Raw genomic sequence first — 21,774 nt, 5'->3', positions numbered from 1 at the left:
TGGAAGTGATAATGGTGGAGGTGTCCTAGAATTGTATTTACAAGACACTTCTCGGCGGTTTTCTTGCATTTGATCATGAAATGGTAGATGAGATGGATCACAAAGAATTATTTCAGAGAGTTCTTATTGCAGTGTCTTTTAGTGCCCTTGTTTTTGCCACTTGGAAAAAACAGGTTTTAAGTTTAATTTATCTTTTAAAAAGGCTACTGTATGCCTGCTTTCTTTTAAAAGGCAGGAGTCCATGAAGAGCTTTATCATATATAATACAAGGGTCTGTGGCTACTACTTATCACATTTATTCTGATTATGTAAAACTGAAAATCACTGGATTGAAATGAAGTTTCAATGTTTTTATTCAAAGCAGCTTCTCACAATGTATAAATACTGCATATTAACACACATGAAAAATACAACTTCTAAGGCACCCAGAAATGTGTCCATACACTAGTTACAGGACCATCAACAAATAAATTGTGTACAATTTGATCTAGACAGTCAATATTTGATATATCAGAAGATACAAGTCCCTCAGTACTGTACCAGTTTCAGAAAATATTTACAACACTGTGATATAGGGGTGCCTGTACCCTTATAATATTATAATATGTACTCATTACAAATATTATAAACTGTTTTAGTCTGTTCCATGGCGTTCTGACAAAATAACTTAAGGGCCTAATTTGCAAAGTTCTACAATTAATTATTTGTGCAAGTTCTGAAAATAAATTTACATTGACATAATTTGTGAATTTTTGGTTCTTTGCTTCATCTCAGAGGTTTGGTAATAAGCCTTACCAATAGACATGCCATCCTAGCTGAACATCACTCCTTTCCCAATAGGTCAGTGGATACATCTTTTCCCCTTACACTTGACATGGATGAGAATGCAGTGTTTGTAGCAGAAAGAGACTATCTGATCTTCAGTACAAATGTCAAACTAGTTCACTGGCGAAGGAACTAATGCTTTGTTAGAATAATGCAATTCTTTGGTCCTTTGTTTTTATGGAAGGCATAATATTTTTATTCACTAAAAATTGAAATCCTGTCTGTGAGTAAGCAAGCTAGTGAATGACTTTCAGTGTAGTATTTAAAGTAGCAGTAAAGAGATTTAATATGGCTTAAAACATACGGTTAATTGGGCAGACACAGATAACACATCTAGGATACCGAGTACCCAAATGTACTATGATTAAGATTGTCTATAAGTCTCTTATGTAAACTTCTTTAGTGTCTCCTAAAGAGCGCTGGCTTTAGCCAGATTTGACTTTTATAGACCCAGCCACACAAAGCCTGAGATTAAACTACTGTGGTTGGGAGCACAAATGCACAGTTTATATATAACAAAGCCCATGCTGACAAGTCTACCTATGTTGTTCGAAAGAAACAACCCGTATTATCCTTTTCACAAGTAAAACTTAAGGCCCTGTACTCTGATTTGCTAACTTTCTTACAGCAATTATTTGGGGAAGTCCTTAGTACTACATAAGCAATTATGTAGCTTTAAAGATTTCTTGTACCTAATGGTAAGGCTTATTCACAAATGCAATACATTTATAAATTACATTTAAAACTGTAAAGGCTGGCAAAATAATAAAAAAAATTTAACAAAATAAAACAAACCCCAACCAAAATTGTCTGTTTATCCCTAACATTAAAAGAGCATTTTATTCTAATGAAAAACTATTGGCACAAACCCATTATATTATAGATTAAAAGAACAGTTAATAGTAGTGAAAAAGATTGCCTAAAACGCATACCCTAACCTACCACAGAAATATAAAAGTTTATATTCTGAAAATATATACTGTATTAAAGTTTGTAAGCTTATTCATTTAAACAGAAATGTACTGAAATAGTAAACTAGAGCAACACTTATCTACAGCAAAAATATACATGCAGGACAACACAAAATAAATTGCTTACCTTTAATATCTACAAATGCAAAACTGTAGATTTTTAAAGATTGTACAAAACAATTTACACAAGAATAAAATAACATACTTAACAACAAATTGCATTTATAATCTTAAATACTGTGAATATTAGTAAAGGTACCCAGACTAATATGTACAGTACATCTAGATATCTGAATACCTAGTAAGGAGAGAAACACAAGAGAAAATTGATTCTGATCTTTAAATACTGGAAAAGAAGCTTTTGACATTGTTATTATTCTTTATTGAAGGGAAAATAGATTCCATGAAAACTAGATTGTAACAGTATAGATATGAATAATTAAAAATGTTAACTATGGTTAGCGCTTGCTTTAATGGAAAAATAATTATAGAAAATGTATTTCAACCATTCCTTTGTCATAAAAAATGCTAAGATACAGATATCTGAAAATTCAGATTAAACAATGCAGTTTAAAGGTCTAACAACTTATGATTCTTCTCTGTTTGAAAATCTCATATGGAAAGCATACCTTCACATTGCTGAGCAGTTTTTCTATATTTATCTACAAAAACCAAGCATAGTATTGAAATAAACTTCCTAATATCTTATTAACACATGACTAGGAGTTATGGCTCTCTGGACGGGAATAAAGGAAATACAGGAAATTGAGGAATCATGGTACTTTCCATCGCTTTTTTTTTTTTTTCCTTTTTTTTTCTGAAGTCATATGCTGGAGGCCTGATTGTGCAAACACGTATGCATGTGAGTGGTTTTCACTTGAGTAATCCCTCATTTTAATGGGACTGCCATACGTGCGCACATCGGCATAGTAGGGGGTCCTGTGGCCTCAATCCAACCAAGTCTTTGCGCATGCACTCTGTGGCATTGCTGGCAGGTTGTGGAAATAAGCAAGTATTAGTATAAAACAAGTGGTGCATCTATCACTTCAAATAGTTATTGAAAGGGTTCTGTTTCAGACATTTAAAAATAGGTTACTTGTTTTGATAAGTTTTTTTGAAAACATTTAAAACAGGTTAATTAGAAGCCATATTTTTGTCTTTTTAATGAAGAGTTTCCATGATAACTTCTGCCTTTAGGGTAATGATTTCCTTAAAATTCAGTGGTACAATTAGGCCATAGAAACAGCACTTTTAATTATTTGTGGAAAAAGAAATGTTATATTAATGTGTGAAGGCTACTGTTTACTATAATCGCCTGTTCATTAACTTTACAAAGGCTTTGTTGAAACTCTTCATGGAAGTATTGGGAGGGAGAAAACTTAGCAGCCTCATTTGCAGAGGTTTAAACCATAACCAAGTCACTGAGCTCAAGGATGGAGAGCAAGTGCACAAATTACAAAGCAAACAAGTGTGCAAAGCTTCTGCTTCAAGAGGTTTTAATTTGGGCATACTAAAATGGCAGGTGAAGTCACAGAGCATGCTTGTGTTATTTCCATATTAATTGCCTTACTAGCGAGAAAGAAATGAGAGCGATCCAGTGTTCAGAAGTCAGTCAGTGTCACTGAAAAGTACTAGGATCACATTCAAAAATAGCAGATTGGATTTTTGTCGTTTATTGTGGACTGCTTTTATGGATAGCCATAAGTTCTTGTAACAGATGGTGGGGTGGCCAGATGTGGAGAGCTGGGAAAAGCAAAACAAAACCTCTCCTTCCACGCAGTTCAATACCTAGCACCTTGTATAAACTGTTGGCCCACACCCAAAGGCCTCCAGAGCAGAAATTATCTCACACCTGAGGAATCAGGCAACTAGACTAAGGCTCATAAGGATTTGCTTTTAGACTTCAGACCAAAAGGGGATGTTTAAACCTGAAAAACAGTACGATGCCACATAACGGCACCACTCACCCTGTTACTGACATCCGGCTAACAGGAATATAGTAAACTTAAATAAAGCATCTTGTTGGCAAGCCCTTCAATGCTCCTCAAGAAGGCAGAAAGTGAAGAGAGACTTAGGGGGGACTCACTGTTTCAGAATCCACTTTTTTCCCCTTAACCCTGGCAAATGAATCTATTTCCTACATTTTTTGTACAATTTTGCACATAGAGGAGCATGCACGTGGCTGTTTCTTTTACTGCCCACAGCATTCTGTGTGTTTTCTGTCTATTCTTTATTTTTCTGCACAATTTGCTGCTAGAAATGTGTTAGCATTCTCATGTGATGCCATTAATTCAGTCAAGGGAAGTATGAAAATAAGATCTGTGATCAATAAACAGCTGAATATGAACACAAAATAAATAAGTTAAATAAATTCAACAAAGAAAAAAATCCTAGCAGTTTTTGTAAAACTAACTTTACATATTATACATATAAATTATCAGATTTTTCCATTACACTGTTAGAACTTAGAAAAAAATAATTAAAATATTTCTAAAGTATGGTGTTTGGGTCTACAAAATATTGTGCTGACCCAGTTTTTAGATTGAGCCCTCTATGTCAGCCCAGATGTGTTGCAACAGCAAGAATAAGTTAAGAAGGACAGAAAATAAATCATTACAGATGGTGTGCCTTATTGGGCCTTAGTGGTGCTTCTCAGCACATGGAATGTATACTTTTATCTGGATGAGCATGTGAAAGATGCAGCCCTCTGTAGAGATTATGTGCACTGAACAAGCCTGCCTACATCTCGGTTACACAAAATCAAACCAGCTACAAGCAGCTGTGTAGCTCACAAGGAAATCGACACAACCATATGTATTAGGATACACTGTCACAAATTCCTCAATGATGCATTGCCTCTGCTTTTCAAACACAGGTAATGTTTGACTCTGTTCACAAGTGGAGCATTTTCTCTTTAAGTTAGGCCAAGACATCAGACTTCATAAATTTTGTCTTGCAAGTAGCTGAATAATGAATCCAGTCCTTTGGAAGAACTCCACAGCTGTTTTAACATCTGACACTCTTTCTCATTCACATCTTCAAGTCCGGATTTCAGGAAGCTACGCACGAGACATTTGGACTCTTCCAATACCTAAAGCCAAAATATTGCTCAGTATTTTATTTTGAATCTGACAAAGTTATTATGGATAATGGCATGAACAGCATTTTTACACTATTGACTGTTTTACAATCTAAATAACACCATTGGGCACAGAAATTAGATCTGATTTACAGCCCTAACTCCACTTGCTGATATTCAGCATCTTTAAGAACTAAGGACTTCTGAGGTTTATGCCTTAGTGCCAACATTTTTAAAAGGAATGAGGGATTCTGAAGTACCTTAGTTTATTGAAGGTCTGCCGTGAAGCACTAGAAGGAGCTGAACTCCCTCCTGTTCAAAATGTGATCCCTTGAAATAAAGATGTGTGAGGCATGATATATTGGCTACCTGTTTTCTTGAAGGTAGTCTTTAAGGTTATAGAGGTTGGAAACCCAAATGTGGATGTCCATCATCTTTAACAATTTTCCCTCATGCCTGACTTCCTTATCAAAACAGAAATAAACAGGAAATTTTTATTATAAATAAAAATAATAGTAAAATAAAAATTTATAATAAAAATACCTGCAAATACCTTTTTAAGTTTATTTACTTACATTTTTATAAAAGTGAAATATTTTATAAAAGAAGGGTGTTAAGCAAAACAAGCACCCTCTGACTGTGTTCTGGAGTTAGATTTGCTTAGTGTATACAAGCAATCATAAAAAATCACCTAAGGTTTTTACAATGGAAAGCCCAATCTCAAGCCCTTAGTAATCCCTCTAAGGCCTTAATGGCACGAACAGTAAGTCCATGGTTGCTCCCATAGTTCATCTCATTTTTCCCAGACCCATTTTTAGACACATTGAGATTGCCTTCTTTAAAATTCTTTTTGAAATATATAACACCAGTATGTATCTCACACGGAACCCAACTACTCAAACAAAACCATTAATAATGCATGCATTATTGATTTTTTGGGGGCAGAAGACTTAATGTAAATTAATACAGTGTTTATGGTAAGGGAGACGTGTACTCTCCACTCAGCTTTGTCAACACCTACATGTTAAGCCCAGTTCCGATCTGTTTTAGATTACAACACTGCTATTCCAAAATAGTATTTCTCTTTAACTCAAGTAAATGGTGTTAATTGCAAATCACGGGGCCTGTGTAGTTTTTTTGGTCTGTTTGTGAACAAGTATCCACAGTGAACTTGGATGAGCTCATCGTATTCATTGTTTTTGTGACTTCAGCCTGATTTGCATTTAGGATCTCAGAGAGTAAATCTAGTCTTTGACAGTTTTAACTCTCATCTTTGTCCACAAGTTAGCACCAGTCTTCCTAACAGGTCTCAAGAGAAAATTTCATTGGCAGCCAGTAACAGCAAAGGAAGGAAGAATTCACAGTAAGGTCCAGAGGTTTTCCAAACTCATATAATACATGTTATATCAGCATGATCAAATAAGCTTAGGCTACATTTCCAGAGAGTTTCATTCCGAATGTCTTTTGTGAGATCTAATCTACACTTCATTTAATTAAAAATCTCCTGTGTCTCTACCTTCTCTTTTACAACAGATCTTTTAAATGAAACTGAGGGATGCTAAGGCAGTTTCAGACACAGGAAGTATAGCAAGAAACTGCAACAATTTGTACGTTAGTTAGTGCAGTTTTATTGCAGCCAGTATCACTTTCTTCACTGCATTTTTTTTAAACAAGGATGTGCCCAGAATAGGAGTATATCTGCCTGAAGGGAAAAACCTTAGGAAGTAAAAATAGGAAAGGATTTTCTTTCAACTTTTATGTACACAAAAGGAAAGTTATAGTCACTGTGACCAAACTGTGTTCAAATCCCGCTGTGTCTGGATCTCACCTCTCCTTCACAGCAGAGGTTAGCTGGCGCTATCCTACCCTTCTGGTGCACTGTGTAGAACATTTTGCAGAATCAGGAACTATGCAGGTGCAGAAAAGAAGGCAGACTCAGCTGAAACATAGTAGGCCAGGACAATGTGAAAGGCAAATATATTTTCTTACTGGCCCTACAGAGATTTCCCAGTACAGTTGTATAGTTTCAGACTCTTACACCTTCATGAAGGAAACCTATGCTAAAATCCCCTTTCAAAATCTGAGGCAAAGAGGTTCCACTCATACTGAATAAATGTGAAGATGGGGAAAGGAAACAACCCTCCCTGCCCCTGAAAAATGGGAAACCACGAGCTCACTGATCTCTATCAAGGTTTTCTGTTGTTAGCCCTCTTGCACAGGTATGGTTGTGGAAACTGAGGACCCACCTTTCTGATGTGATGAGCCTTGGGAGCACACCTTGCCTCTGTGAAACATAATTTAATCACAAAGGAGTTTGATTCCTTACCACTGCACTGCAGGATGCCATTTCCTTCACTCGTAACATCACTTCTTGGCTAAAAGTTGTTGGCCAAAATACTTGTGACACTAGTCCTCTGCTGCAGGCTTCCTGTGCTGTCAGCTTTCTCCCACAGAACAACATTTCATTTGCCTGTGAAACCAAAAGATTACTTGTGATCTTGGGTTATTAATTCCCTTAAAAAATTTTCCATGCTTGCCTGCTATTTTCGAGCTTAAATTTACAAATGGTCTCCTGTATCTTTCCATACTGCAAAATACTTAAAAAGGAGTTTTGGTAGCTATTTAAGGATTGTGCAGGTGGCCAGAGCACAGCATGGGTTTCATTTAAGAGAAATGTGCTGGCACGCATGATAAATCTGTATTGCTGATTTTACAAGAGTAACTGTCAGTGATACAGTGATACTGTGCCAAGAGTCATGGAACCTAGGATGAAATACTTTGTGGGGCAAATTCTGCTTTGTTATACTGGTAAAAACTAGGCAACCTTACTGGAATTATTATGGATTGTCTTTAGAGAGCAGAGAGCAGTACCTTGCTCTGTTACTGCACAATCCTAACACAATACAGACAAGTACTCTGCAACATTATTCTGCTAATGCATTTCTTCCCTTTTCTACTATGATCTTGACAATCTTTGCTTCTTCAACCTGTGTTCAATCTTTCTTGTGTACAGCATGTGTAATATATTGAATTCTGAAGTCATTTTGTGATAAGAAATTGGAAGGGATTAGATGAACTTTCCACAGATTTCATTTCCATTCATGACTATTAAGAGAAACAGTTGTTTTCTGTTTTACTTTTTAAAAAGAGAATCAAGAGCATGAATTTAAGGAAGGTTCTTCAGCAATTTGAGGTGGTAAACCTTACCAGTGCAACACCCAGAATTTGTGGGAATGTGTATGATGAGCAGCCAGCTGGAGTGAGTCGGATTGTTGCATATGGTGTCTGAAACCATGCCTTCTCACTTGCCCAAACGATATCACATAGTGGTAAAATAGAAGCTCCTAAACCAAGAGCAGGGCCGTTGATAGCAACCACAATTGGCTTCTTAAATTGAATAAAAGCTTTTACAAAATCCCTAAAATAAAAAATAAAAGAAAGATCTTGAATACAGAAGTAACACTTAGATAAATACCCAAGCTTAAAGTACTTAATCTGAAAACAAATTAGAACCACAGATGAAAACAATAAATGCCATGGCCCAGTTTTATGAGGTCAGAATTGCAAGATACTTTTCAGTTTGCACATGGAAAATTTTGCTCATATTTAGTTATTTAATCTTTCTGAGTACCTGGGATATGAAATAGTTTTGTATATGTTGTATATGAACTGATTAATTGGAAGGCACTGACTGTTGTCCTTTTTGCAGAATGGTTTGGTTAGGTTTAGTTTTACTTCTGGACCAGTAACTCATGAGTTTGTACACATAGCTCTTCTCAGTTTGCTCTGCAATGGCTAGTATGGATTCTGACGATCTGGTTTGGCTAACTTGATGAACATTTGATAGCGGAAAAGACAGGAAACTCATAGGTGGATTGCTGAATATTTTTTTTTTTTCAAAAAGTTCTCTTAGGATCCTATGTCAAAGGTTACTGAAAGTCCCATCAATGCATTGGGAAATAGTAAACATTTATGGCACACCAGCAGAAAGAACAAAACCCACAAAGGGGAGTCAGAGAGAGAGAGAAATGTTTGAACAGGGAAGGAATTAGGCGAGTGATCTGTTGGGTCTTCATTGCAAATGTCTTCGGCAAAGACATAACAAAGTAGATGCCCTTGCCTGCCTACAACAGTAAATGTGAAGCAATGGGAAATAATGGGGAAGTAAACGTGATCGGATTCATCTGGACGAATGAACTAGAACATGTTAAATTCTGTGCAATGAGGAGGTATTTTAAATAAGTTACCTACCAGCAACTGTGGATAGGCATCTGTTGAATGGAACAGCCTATACACCAATTAGGAAAAAGCATGAGTGTAATTGTGGGCAAATTATGGGCTCCAGCAGCTCACTGCACAGCAGGTATATGGAGGCAAACGAGATGCTCAATTACTTTAGAAAAGAGACATGTATAAATCAAATTTGAAACAAAAGAGGAGATTCTGTTCCTGTACTGGGTGTTTATTAGATCCAGAGTGCATCTTTGCTGACAGATTTTAGGAAATAATGTTTTGTCAAATGTGCCCTTTGATGAGTCGCAGCTCTCCCACTGAGGTCAAAAAGACCTAGACTTCTGTATCTGAGAACAGGAGGTGTGCCTTGCAGGTTAAAGTGCCGATTTGGCAAAAAATGGAAAACATACTGAAGATACATATTTTATTGGACTGAAGTGCAAGGGCATTGGCTATAGTTTAAATGAAAATGAAGAGTTTGAGGTCACCCAGCATTAAATGTTCAATGAATGAGTTCTGTTTTTCAGGCTATCTAGTAAGGAGTTGATTTTTGACCATGGGAAAATAGACACTCGTGGGAATTGATGCAGCTCTGTTCACACAGTGAGTAATGAAATAGAAGATCAGAGGCAAGACAAAGAGTGAAATAAGGAACATCATATTTGTCTGTTCAAGACCATTTCTTTCTAGAGGATAGCAGGGTTAAGGAGAGTTGTGGTTCATTTTTGCTTGCAGAAGCAATGCTGTTTCCTTATCTCATTATTTCTTTGGTTGTTTATGGTTGAGTAATGACTGTGGATCACTACACCTAATTAATTCCAGAGTTCTGAGAACCTTAGTAGTTAAGCAAGTAAGCCTTCCAAGTAGGGCTGCAGATGGGAACAGGGATGTGATGAATGATAGGTAAAAAGAACAAACTATGGATAAAAGGTGGCAGCAGATCTGAGGACCACGTGGCAGCAGAAGAAAACAGTGTTCTGGAGAAAAGCAGGAAGCATGTGATGATAAATGGGACTGGAAGTGAATATGGAAAAGCAATTGGGGATGTGGAGAGGGAACGGTTAGATGATGAGGAGGAAGAACAGAGCAGAACACATTAATGGAGGAGAAGGGTTGAAGGAAATGTAAAATCTTCATATGAATGAGCAAGGAAGGGAGGACCCGGAGATGAAGAGAACATTGAGAAGACACAATGAGCATCTGTCATGAGGAAAGGATGGGGAGCACAGAGGATGGTACAATGTAATGGGTATGGAACATGCCACCTATAGGATGGGGTGGAAGGCTACAATTTTGGGAGCTTACGAGGGGAACAAATGCCTGCATTTGATCTACAAAAGCTGCAGTGTCCAGCACTCTACTTATCTGTGTTCCCTCTTTGGTACGTTATTTGTTTCAGTGAGTTGTCTTTGTACCCAGAACCTGGCATGTTTCTATGTCTCCGAACCATACGTTCACACATGTAGTTTCTGGGCTAGAAGATCCTTGTTTCAATTCAAGGCAGCCTTTGAAAAGGACTTAAAATTAATTGTAACTGTTGTTGCACAGCAGAGCCAGAAGCTCAAAGATAGGAAAAAGTGTCACTTGAAGGCTTTTGGTTTTGCTAGAGGATAGCTGGGAAGTTGACCATCGAATACACTTTGGGATGCTCAGATACCTCTGCATTGTTGCAGCAGTCTTGCTGCAGGTCAGGGCTCATAAGTATGTCAAAGGCTATAAAGAAGTTGAGCAAGTAAAGTTGTCGTCCTTTGTTTTCTTCTGAGCACACCCAGAATTTTATGTATCGGGTCACATAATGATGCCTAACTGATGGTGTGAGACTGATGCTGGGAATGCCTTCCAACGAGTCTTTCGACTGCAGGGCTCTGTAGGCCACATATGCACAGTTGCAGTGCAGTCTGTCTGTCTGCCTTTTCCCTGCTCCAGGAGTGCAATGCCGGACACACGTCTGGATGATGGCAGCTCAGGCTGATGGATCTATGTTCAGTACATGGAGGGAAGCTACAGTGCCACACATCTTGCAAGCCCCAAAGGCAGTGGATGAGGACAGGGGCCAAATGAATACATCATTCATGTGAGATGAGACTTGACGGGTATTTAAACTTCAGTTTTAACTTGTGATCAGTATACGAGATCCATACTTCAGAAAGTGGAAACACACGGTAATCAAGATTTTAATTTCATTTTGATAAAAGTCTAATGATGTAAAGCAGTGGAGGCAGAGAACCAGTAATGTGTTTTAGGACATCCTAACCACTGAAAAAGCGAAGTGTACATTTTTTTCTACTCTTATTACAGTATATTTTCCATGAGTTGAGTCCTTTGTTCACAGAAAGCACAGAGAGTGCTAAATGGAAAACATAGTGTATTGTTTCCAGAAGTACAATAAAAATCTATTTCCAGTGGGCCTGAAGATGACATTCTTGACAAGGAGCAGTACATTGTACCAGTATTTCAAGAGTGTTCTGTGAGTCCAAGGATGGAAAAACTGAGTATCATAGTCTGGCTTATACTCATTTATATGTTGAATTGATAAATATACCTGTATATTAAATGTTTGTAGATAAATGTATACATATATAACAATACCTATCTATACAATATTTACATGAATTATATTACATTTGTATCTTCTAATGGAGTGTGAGTGTGCCTGTGTTTTCAAACAAGACTAGTGATTTTCTTCCCTCACATTTTTTTTGGTTCCACATTATTAAAAATCCCGCACATTAAAAAAAAATAATAAATTAGGATGTGTCCTTCAAAGCGTTTTTCTTTTTTTAAATATCACTACATGATATTCAAGCATAGCTAGGGTCTTAAACCACGTCATAATTTATTATATTTAAAAAGTACATTTTAAATTTTTTCAAAATAATTACTACTTTGAGAATTTCAAAAGTATTAAACTGAGAATCCAAACTGATCTGCAGCAGTTGTTACCAAGATAATTGGTGGTTAATACATGTCATGTAATAACTGAACCTGATCTTATGTTATACTAATATATCCAAAATATAGATCTGTTGTAAAACAAATTATTTAATATTCCTTCATAGAATTGTTGTATAAAGTTTTAAAGCTCTCAGAAGAATAATATTTATTTATAGGAAGTGGAGGAAAAAAAAAGGGACCAAACCCTCTCCTGGTACAGACTGGTGAAATACCATTGGCTTTAGTGGAGTAATGTTGATTTATACTGGAAGATCTGCCAAATATGTATAAAGTATACCTTGTGGATAATAGAAATATTTGGTGATGTATTGTGCAGATTGAGTTGTAGACTGCATGTCATAAACCCTGGATTTCTATTAAGGTAATGTGATATATGTAAGGAAAGTCACATTTTAGTTATGAAAATAAAACTACATTTACATATATATTAAGTAATTTAAGTTTAAGAAAAAGAGTGGAGACCCTTCTAATAAGGTTCTGAAATACAGTGGCAGACTGCTATTTCAACGGAATATGAGTAAGCCATGGATTCCCATTTGTACTGAAATTCATTAAAATGATGAACATTAAAACAAGTAAAATATCTGCCTTTCAGGAACCACTTTAGAACATGAAGCAATAGCTAATTTGGAAAAACAACAAAGTTGTATTTGAATTTGGAGGAATGATTTGAATTATTAAATACAGAGAATTGGAATAAAATAAATCCCTATGGATATTAGCACTGGCATAAATGTGCTTTCTTTTTTAATAAGGAAAGGTCCAAGGTTCTTCTTACTAAACAAATTTGTAGGACTATAATTAGAATGCAATCAACACTTAAATATACAACATTTTTGGACCTGATAAATATCTTTATAATCACACACTGCATTTCATAATTTAGAGATCATAGGTAAGCTTGGGTCACCTTATAGCTTCTGCAATCCTAGTGCTTTCCTTTCTTCTGTCATTGGATAACCTGCCAATTAAATATGAGTAATCTAGGCCACTACAGAATACACTTCCCACTGCGCTGAGAAGTAAGAGTTTACTGTCATCAGCTGATGCATTGCACAATGCTCTCCGAACTTCCTTCATGATCTGTGGATAAAGAAAAGTAAACAATTCGACATGCATGCCGTTGCAATATCATTTCCCTAGTTTTACAAACCTTATTGATTTTGAGAGACTTAAATTTTGGGCACTGTTAATACTTACATCAATTATATATATTTATATAATTTTAATATACTTAGAATGATAACACTGAGAGTTTACAAAATATTTTATATTTGGAAGTGCTTTGTTGATGCTTACTAATTCAGAGTTTTTAGGACTTGGCTGTTCTTTGCTTATTCTATGGGAAATTCTAGCCAGCTTATGCTATTTGATTGCAATTTAATAATTTCAAATATCACTTTTTTATTTTCATTGTGTATATTCAGTGTACATCACTGTATCCTCAGTAACACGATTTCACAACAATAGCCTATTAACCTCAACAGGTTGTAAGCAAAATCTATAAACCCCAGTTTTCAGTTCTTCAACTACTTTGGTTTATATGACTTCAACCAGAGCAAAGCAGGACAAGAGGACATCATATACATCAACATGACAAATATATTATTCATTTTTCTGTGGTCAGTGATATTGTTAAAGTCTACAAATTTAGAGCAAAAAAGCCACTTGAAAGAGAGACATTTTGACTCTGATTTACAACTGGATCAAGCTATTAATTGCACCATAAATCAAACCTAATAAAAATCTGTATAGAACTGAGCTGCTGGTCTTGTAAGAAAATGGCCTTTCATCTGAGCAGAGAATTGTTTTTCTAATGATTTTTAAAAGGACATATTATTTCATAAACTTCTGATGGGTAACTTCTTGTTTGGTCACAATTCAGTGTAGTTTGTAAGCTGTAATTTATTTCAGCCATTTCAGCTTCCCCTCTTCTCTTTAGTGATTTGCTCCTCACTTCAAGGGCCATGATGTCATCTAACGTGAAACCTCCTGTACTTAAACATACTCATGTGGCAAAGTATTTCCTACAGACAGGGTCCTGTTGAGTCAAATTTTTCTCTTTTGCACTGAAGGATTTGCTGTTAGTGTAAATTTAGGTAAAAGATAGCAAAATGTGGTTGGGGGATGAAATATGGTTTCCACGTGAGAGAAAACCAAAATTTTTAGCTTGTGATTGATTATTTTTGTTCACTACTTTCTGTTTCCAATAATTCTTTAGATCTCTGAAGTGCCTTATTTAAGAGATGTCCCTAAACACAGAACAGAAGTTTTGTTTATACCATTCTAGGTAGTCTTTTATTAGAAATCCTGTGGCTTGTGAGACCAAGCTTGAACTTGTGTATTCAAACCATGCAGTGCAATGCTACCTGCCTGCTTTCCATATGTGTTTGCATAAAAATGACTGTTACTGGCTGCTGAGACCAGGACATGAGAAAGCAGGTGGTGAACTTTTAGATGCTTCACTTTTACAAGTGCACTTCAGAACGCCTGTAATACCGAGTATGTGACAGTGGGTGGAAGTGAAGTAATTAAAAGCAGCAGAATTTGGAAGTGTATTTGAAATTCTTGTGCAGGTACAAAAATGTCATCAGCGATTTTACAAGTACTGTTTATTCTCTGAGTCTCAGAGGCTGTCTCAGCCCTCAGTTGGTAAAAACATAGCAAAACTCCACATTTTGTAAAGGGAAAACAAAGGAAAAAAAACCCTAAAACCTCTGTTCAAAGTTAAAAAAGAAACTTTAGAGGGTGGTAGATGTTAGAATAAAAAAGACATGTATTTTGATTTTCCTAGTTCCATGTGAATGCAAGATTGTCCTCTTAGTTTATTTTAAATGTTCTCAAAATCTGCTCTTTCTTAGGGAGGATGTATAAAGAATATCAGAGAATACCAGTCAAACATTTTTATATACAATGAGGAGTGTTGCTTTAAATATGATGCACATGACGATATGATACTCCATTCAGCAAATTTCTTTACTGTTCCACTTCCTCCAGTGATATTTGCATATCTACCATCTCTTTGATGTTACCACTGCTATCCTTCAAACACATCATTACCATTACGAACCTGTCTCTTTTTTATCTTACCCCTCATTAATTTGGATGGCTAAAGCCATACTTTAGATATAGCCATACTTTTAGATAAGAGTATATCAAACTTTTGAGCAGAGGTTATACTACTTGTAGGAAAAACCAATATTGTGCTATCACTGTTTTTTTATTGTTTTGCAGAGGGTGATATTAAAGGTCCGTTATTGGGAACTGATTTCTCAGATATAGTTGAAAATGGGAAGGCTTTGACAGTATTTTGGATAGTATTTTTAAGCAGGAAATTTAGTTCCACTGCTCCACTAGTTTCTAGTGGAAGAAAACAGTATCAGAAACCAGGAAACCATAATGTATCAGTGTTTTCAGTCTCCAAAAAGTATTTTTTTAAAATATCTGTAAGTTTGTCATTAACTTTATCATCAAAAGGTGCTCGGAGGCTCATTGGAATACACCAATGCCAGCAAAGTCAATTCTCACTCCCTTGTTCTATGCCATGATTCCTTTGCTGGTGCAGTCCAAAATTCACCTGGTCACCTTGTCACTCAGCCTAGTTATAGCCAACCTGCTGTCCACTGTTGCTTCCGAATGCCTTGGCATCATGGCTGTCCTCATTGAGCACTTGGGTATGGGTATTTCTCAACAGATGTTTATATGGTTATAGGTAAGCTACTAACAATGAAATCAAGGGTTACAGAACTGTGTACTGAACTGCAGTACTGTAAAGTAAATATAATTTTAGTTCAGAACTGCTGTCTGGTTTTAAGCACAAATTTCCATTTAATGCAGTAGTGGATTCAGTTTGCAAATACAGAGATGCTATGTGTCTTTAGTTACATTTCTTTGTCAGATTCCATATTCTTCTTCTCTCTTCCATGGTCCTTAAACCCTCCCTCATTTTGGTATAACTATGACATTTGTCCAATTAAATTTTACTTTCTCTAGTGGACCAGATCTAATATTACTATTTGCAGGGCTCCATAGCAGTATTCTCCAGTTCCATGCTTTTTTAATTAGCTTTTTAAATGGCCTTTTAGTTAATTTTCAGTTGTGGGGACAATATTTTTATTTGCATGCATATGACTCAAATTTCTGAGGAAGTATTTACAAAACAGTATGAGCCAGTTCTTTCGCTTAGGAAACTCTATCAAATTAGAAATTTAGACCAGGCCTAATGCTTCACTTACTGCTTTACTGAAACCCAAATATGTAATAAAATTAACACATTCTCAAAAGTTGCTTATTTTTTTAATCCTGTCAAGAAAATAAGTTGGTTAGTTCTTTAATAGGACACCTTACATTGCAAAATAAACATAAAATGTTTAAAAACATCATTACACTGCTAAGAGCTTATTTTAATGCCTATCACTGGATGTAGGAAATTTAAAAGGCATTTGGTGCCCTTTGCTTTCGATATTGCTTATGTTCTGTGGAAATCAGGAAGCTGGGAATTTATCACCGTAATTATACAAAGTATCTTGAACAGAAGTCTCTTGTTCATATACATAGAAATACTAGTTTAAAATGTTAACTTCTCTGAATCTCTAAGGATTCACTGTTGATATTCTTAAAGGTAAATATTCTGTAAATATTACAGTAAACCAAAATTTCAAAGCCATTCAGTTGTTCTCTTCCACAATCATACCTTTTTACATAAATACACTTTTTGTTACTTACTGACTCTTTGTGCAAACAGATTCCGAGTCCTTTCTGTTTGATAAATAAAGGACTTAGGAACCTATAAGGCTGACTTCAGGCAGAAGTACTGGGCCAGAAAACCAATTTGTCTTTGTATGAGAGCAAAAATACAGATAACAGTAAACTTGTACCTGCCTTTTTTTTGTAAAGTCAGGAAAAGTTGTAAGTAAGGAAAAGTGAAGGCAAACCAGTGCTCCAAAATGCACCTGGTAGAACTTCAAACCCTGTAATTCTCATGGCTAGAAATTTGAAACCTGATTCTTTTGTATGAGAAGTGTACTTGAGGTAGTTATATCAGTCTTCAGTGAAAACATTGGCTGTTTAGGGTGTGCTTTGCTTTTAATTCAGGGGAATGTTAATTCCTGGCTCTATTAATAGTGTAAAGTAAAAACAGTGGATGGATCCATTTGATCTTCAGTTTGAAACAGAATTTGGAACCTTGAAATGTGCTGAGTTAAAACAGCAGCATCATCATTGGAGAAAGAACTTCAGAAGCAGCAAAAGACCCGTGAGAGAAATGCCCTAATGGAATTTATAATGATGAAATCTTTTACATATCTATTTTAAAAATGAATTTTAAAAGTAGCAAGCCTAAACCACTGAAATAAAAACAAGCTGTGCTGTTTCATGACACTGGCTTGGAAGTTTTATAAGGTCTTGTAAAACATAAGAAAGAATTTCTGTAGTGCCCTGAACATTTTGTAGAAAAAACTCAATTACTAGAGTGGCACTGAGCCAACTTCAATCAGTGTAAATGCTGCTGGAAGGAGCATCGGCACATTTCATGCTAAAATCACCTGCACAAACCCACAGGTGTGATGTGGTTACCAAAAACATAGGAAAAAGATTCAGGTAGACTTCTCTAAGCTTTTCTTTTTCTTTTTTTCTTTTTTTTTTGTAAATAAGTTCTTCATTATTTTAATTAAATTGACATAAATAGCAGAGGCCAAGGGTTAAACAAAACTATTAAATTTCATCTGAAGATTAAGATAAAGCACAACGGGAAGCAGGGTTGTTTAGGGGTAAGAGTGATTTTGTATAAGCTTAATTTTATAATGATTGTGGGCAGTGCACACCTTTTCTTTTTGTCCTAACGTAGATGGCCGAGAATAACCAGACCACTATTTAACCACACCAAGTAGACCTGCTCTGAGTAAATTAATCATTTACTATTTGGCAAACATAATTTACTGAATGTCTAATAATGCTTGAAGTTAGCATTTCTTTTGACAAAATTAAACACACTTTCTTCATTTTGTAGGAATTTTGTGCTTGTACTTTCTATTCATTGGTAATAAAAGGCATCAAAACTGAAAATGTTGTAAACATCCCTAAAATACTCTGTCAGTTTGTCTCAGCTATGGCTATGGGTGACAAACTGAAGGGACAAGGCATTCAACATATTCTTCCTTTCATTTCCTTGGATTTTTGCTGTAATTGCCAACAAGGATATGGAATTGCCCATATTGGAGGTGCTGGATTTTGTGGTGTGAATGATCATGGGCTGCAGCCTGGACCGAGGCCAAAGAGGTCTTTTCATGTTTGCCAGCAAGCAGCCTTCAGAGAGCAAGAGCTTTCAATTGCTCTCAGCCTGGATGAGCTTTAAACAGACAATCTCAATGTGGAGAACTCATTACCTTGATTAATTCCTGACCATCCAGATCCTGATCAGTAATGTAGTTTTCTAAAATGTGTTTCCTGGTTTTCGAGTGAGCTTCAATAAAGGTTCTAGAAATAGTCTATGCTGATGGTGCAAGAAGAGGACTACTATTATATGCTTATCATTTATTCTTCCACAGAGGTGGGTTCCTGGCATATTGAAAATTTTCAAAGAATTAAACGGATTGGTTTGGCAGACCTGAAGAGCCTGAATTAATTCACTGGTTAGAGTATTTGAACACTGCTGATGTAGAACAGCACAGCCGGCAACGTAAAGGTATGTCTGTTCAGCCTGAACATAGTAAGTCCTTGATTTCATACTTTTTCAGGCCCTTGAGCTCTTCTTTTAAATTACCTGCAGTGTCAATTAGTGGTAATTAATACATGGATGGAATGATGGATTTGATGCAATCTAATGCATTTTAAGGAATTGGTATTAAAAGCAGGCATTTGGTGTTCTGTGTTAATTACCAAGATGGTCCTTTTAAATATTATATAGTTTAAAAACTAGGAGTGATTAATGTATGTACCAACAGTTTTCACTATTTAGTATCATCCTGTGTATTAATGGCCATGTGTAGGTGTGCATTTGGGAAGGGGAGTCAAATTTAGAGCCCATCATACCTGCCAGTGGTTTTACCTGAAGCTCATTATAAGTAATTAATTTCAAAGTTATTTGGTTTCTTATTGAATAAAATAATTCCTCAAAGCTACGATCCACTTTGCCCTCAAATGGTACTCAAACTGGTATGTCATACTCTTATCTTGACGTTACTGTATAAATCAGAGCTGCGCTGGCGTGTCTGGAGAGTAGCAAAGGTAGAGATCTGCCACACTGCGGGCAGCTCATGGAGGAACTCTGCCTGCAGAATGCTCAGACAGGCAAAACTGGTGCTGGGAGGCAGCTCCTGTTGTTTCCTCTCTGATCTATGGTAACCCCTTCCGATCAGGCCATTACTGCCCACGTGGAACAAGGCTCAAGCATGTTCTGTGCTCTCCAGGACATGCATCCTGATGCAGGCATTTACTGACACCCCGTTTGTTCTGACATGGGAAAGGTATACCTGGGGATTGCTGCCCACTATGCTGGGATCACAGGGAATGGAAGGAAGAGCTTCTCAGCTCTTCCAGTGACCAATATATGTACCGGAGTAGTACAAGCTACCAGTCCAAGTGTATAATGTTTGGAACAAGGGAATTCATTAATATCATTTATATGTTGTACGACTTCATGCAATTCAGCTGAGAATAGAGCCCTAACTGGTTAAGATTTCATAAATAAGGACTCATAAAGTGATTGAGAGAAAAAGCAATTAGGGATCAAGATAATACTTTTAGAATTACTGTTTCAGGATATAGCCTGAAATTCCTCTGTATGCAACAACTGGAGCACTATTTAAAAAAATAAAATGAAAGAGACCAGATTTCTCCTAAGGATAGTAAATAGTAACTTCAACATGTGAACAACTGCTTACACCCAACTCCATGCTGGAAATACCGATTCTGCCATTCCTTTCTTTACTTCTAATTTCTGGTTTCAGACATGTAAATTAAAAATTAATTTCCATTGCATTATTTTTGATAGGAATCCCAAGCATGAAAAAGTTAGATATATCTGAACTCCACATTTCTTTTTCATGATAATCAATTAGAATAAAAATACCTAAAATCCAGTTCAAGTGCAGTGTTTCCAAGATAACCCACACATTAGGATGGCTTTCTTTGGCTTTTATGGCTACACGCTTACCTCTGGGGTCAGTGCATTGTTATCTGAAGTCTGACTTGACAGCAAAATATGTGTGAAACCGTCTTCTTTCCGGACTACAATGTCCCTGAACCGGCAGTTACTTTCATTTTGACGCACGCTGTATCTTAGTCTCTTATCGAAGACATAATCTTTCTCCCCATCTAGTTTCCTTTTCACAGTGCTGTGTAGATTCAAGCTTCCATTGGCCAGAGAAGAACCTTTCAGATGGAAAGAATCAAAGCACAATTATGTCTATACCTTCAAAGAAATGGAGTGATACCTTCTATTAGCTTAAACATCGCTCGGTATTTACAATAGCCTCTACGTGATAAATTTGATAAATCAAAAATATGCCTGGCTAGTCAAATGTGGCCTCAAGCCATTCTTATTATTCTATATTCCAATGTGCAGTACTTTTTGTTCTCTGATCAGACAACCTCTAGATCCAGTGAATTGTAGCATGTAGGACTGGTACTCTTAATGGGATTCAGTTCTACTTTGAAGATGAAAGCATTTGTATCATAGTCTTTCATATGAATTTGGGGCGATCCCTGAATTCATAGGAAAATTCTAATTCAGCTTTGGAAAAACTTGACATGACAGGTTTAGACCAAATCCCATCTTTCAAAGTTACATTTTCTTCCTTTTATGGTGACCAAAAAGTCATTATCAGTTTCAAATGACAATCTGAATAGTCACTTGTTGCACATCTCTATGTGACAGTGAGTTAGGGGAGTTCTTAACTAAGATGACACAACTGGCATTCTCTTCCATGCATCCTTGTGGTTAGCATTAGAAGTAGCAGTTGGCCATCCTCTTTGCTCTGCTCCCAAGCTTCTGCTCATTACATTTTACAGTAACAATAACTACTGACTTTTGACTAACAGATATGATATTAATATTGGACTTTGTACATAGAAAATATTAATGCTGATGCCATTTTGGAGGGTATCCAGCAGTAGGAAAAAAAGGGAACTATGACAAGAAAGATATAGTTCCTCCTTAAAAATAAATGAGAGTAATAGTACATCAATTTTAAAAGACAGTTTATTCTGACTTACACCGTATGTGAACTGTAAACTACTACTTTGCATATGTTTACAGTTCCTCTGTAATAGACAATATATTATGATTGGTAACAGTGCTGAGCCGGAATGTTGAAAATATCTTTACAAGATTTGCACACAATACTCCTTTTCTAATTACAGATGTTTCACACTATTGCCATTAAAAGTAAATCAGAGACAGGTTGTTGAGGAACAGAGATTAAAGTCACTCTGTTCACTGAAATAGTTTCCAAATCTGTTTTTTGTTTAAATCGACGTGAGCTCACAATACGCCATATTTAAGATAGGCCAAGAAAGAGCTGAATGAAAACACCTTTGTTTGTTCCGTTCTTTACTCCTGCCAAAGCTGACCTGTTCCAGCTCCTGGTATCAAATAGCCAGGAATTTTTAAAGGGCAGATGACATGAATATTAGAACATAGATTTATATTTTATAGTTTAAATGACCACTATCTAATTAAAAATGCTCTGTTGGAATAGAATTGAATGGTGA

At 36.2% G+C, this 21,774-nt stretch overlaps 1 protein-coding gene across 3 annotated transcripts in view; it reads right to left on the bottom strand.

The window, feature by feature from the left end:
- Window positions 1-348: 348 nt before the first annotated feature.
- Window positions 349-21,774, bottom strand: part of CDYL2 (chromodomain Y like 2) — a 69,092-nt gene continuing 47,666 nt past the window's right edge. For 2 of the 3 annotated variants that reach the window (XM_072872910.1, XM_072872909.1), the window contains exons 5-9: window positions 20,216-20,433; window positions 12,974-13,146; window positions 8,083-8,293; window positions 7,202-7,345; window positions 349-4,887 (exon numbers count right to left, since the gene is read on the bottom strand). In XM_072872910.1, coding sequence (XP_072729011.1) covers window positions 4,729-4,887; window positions 7,202-7,345; window positions 8,083-8,293; window positions 12,974-13,146; window positions 20,216-20,433 — 905 coding nt within the window. In that variant the 3' untranslated portion in view covers window positions 349-4,728. The remainder of the gene's footprint in view (window positions 4,888-7,201; window positions 7,346-8,082; window positions 8,294-12,973; window positions 13,147-20,215; window positions 20,434-21,774) is intronic. The other variant, XM_072872911.1, reaches the window with a different exon arrangement.

Source organism: Ciconia boyciana, chromosome 9 (genome assembly GCF_034638445.1).
Source record: "Ciconia boyciana chromosome 9, ASM3463844v1, whole genome shotgun sequence".
Taxonomy (NCBI): Eukaryota; Metazoa; Chordata; class Aves; order Ciconiiformes; family Ciconiidae; genus Ciconia; species Ciconia boyciana.
The sequence above is the reverse complement of the archived record's forward strand: the minus strand, read 5'-3'. Positions and strand labels throughout refer to the sequence as shown.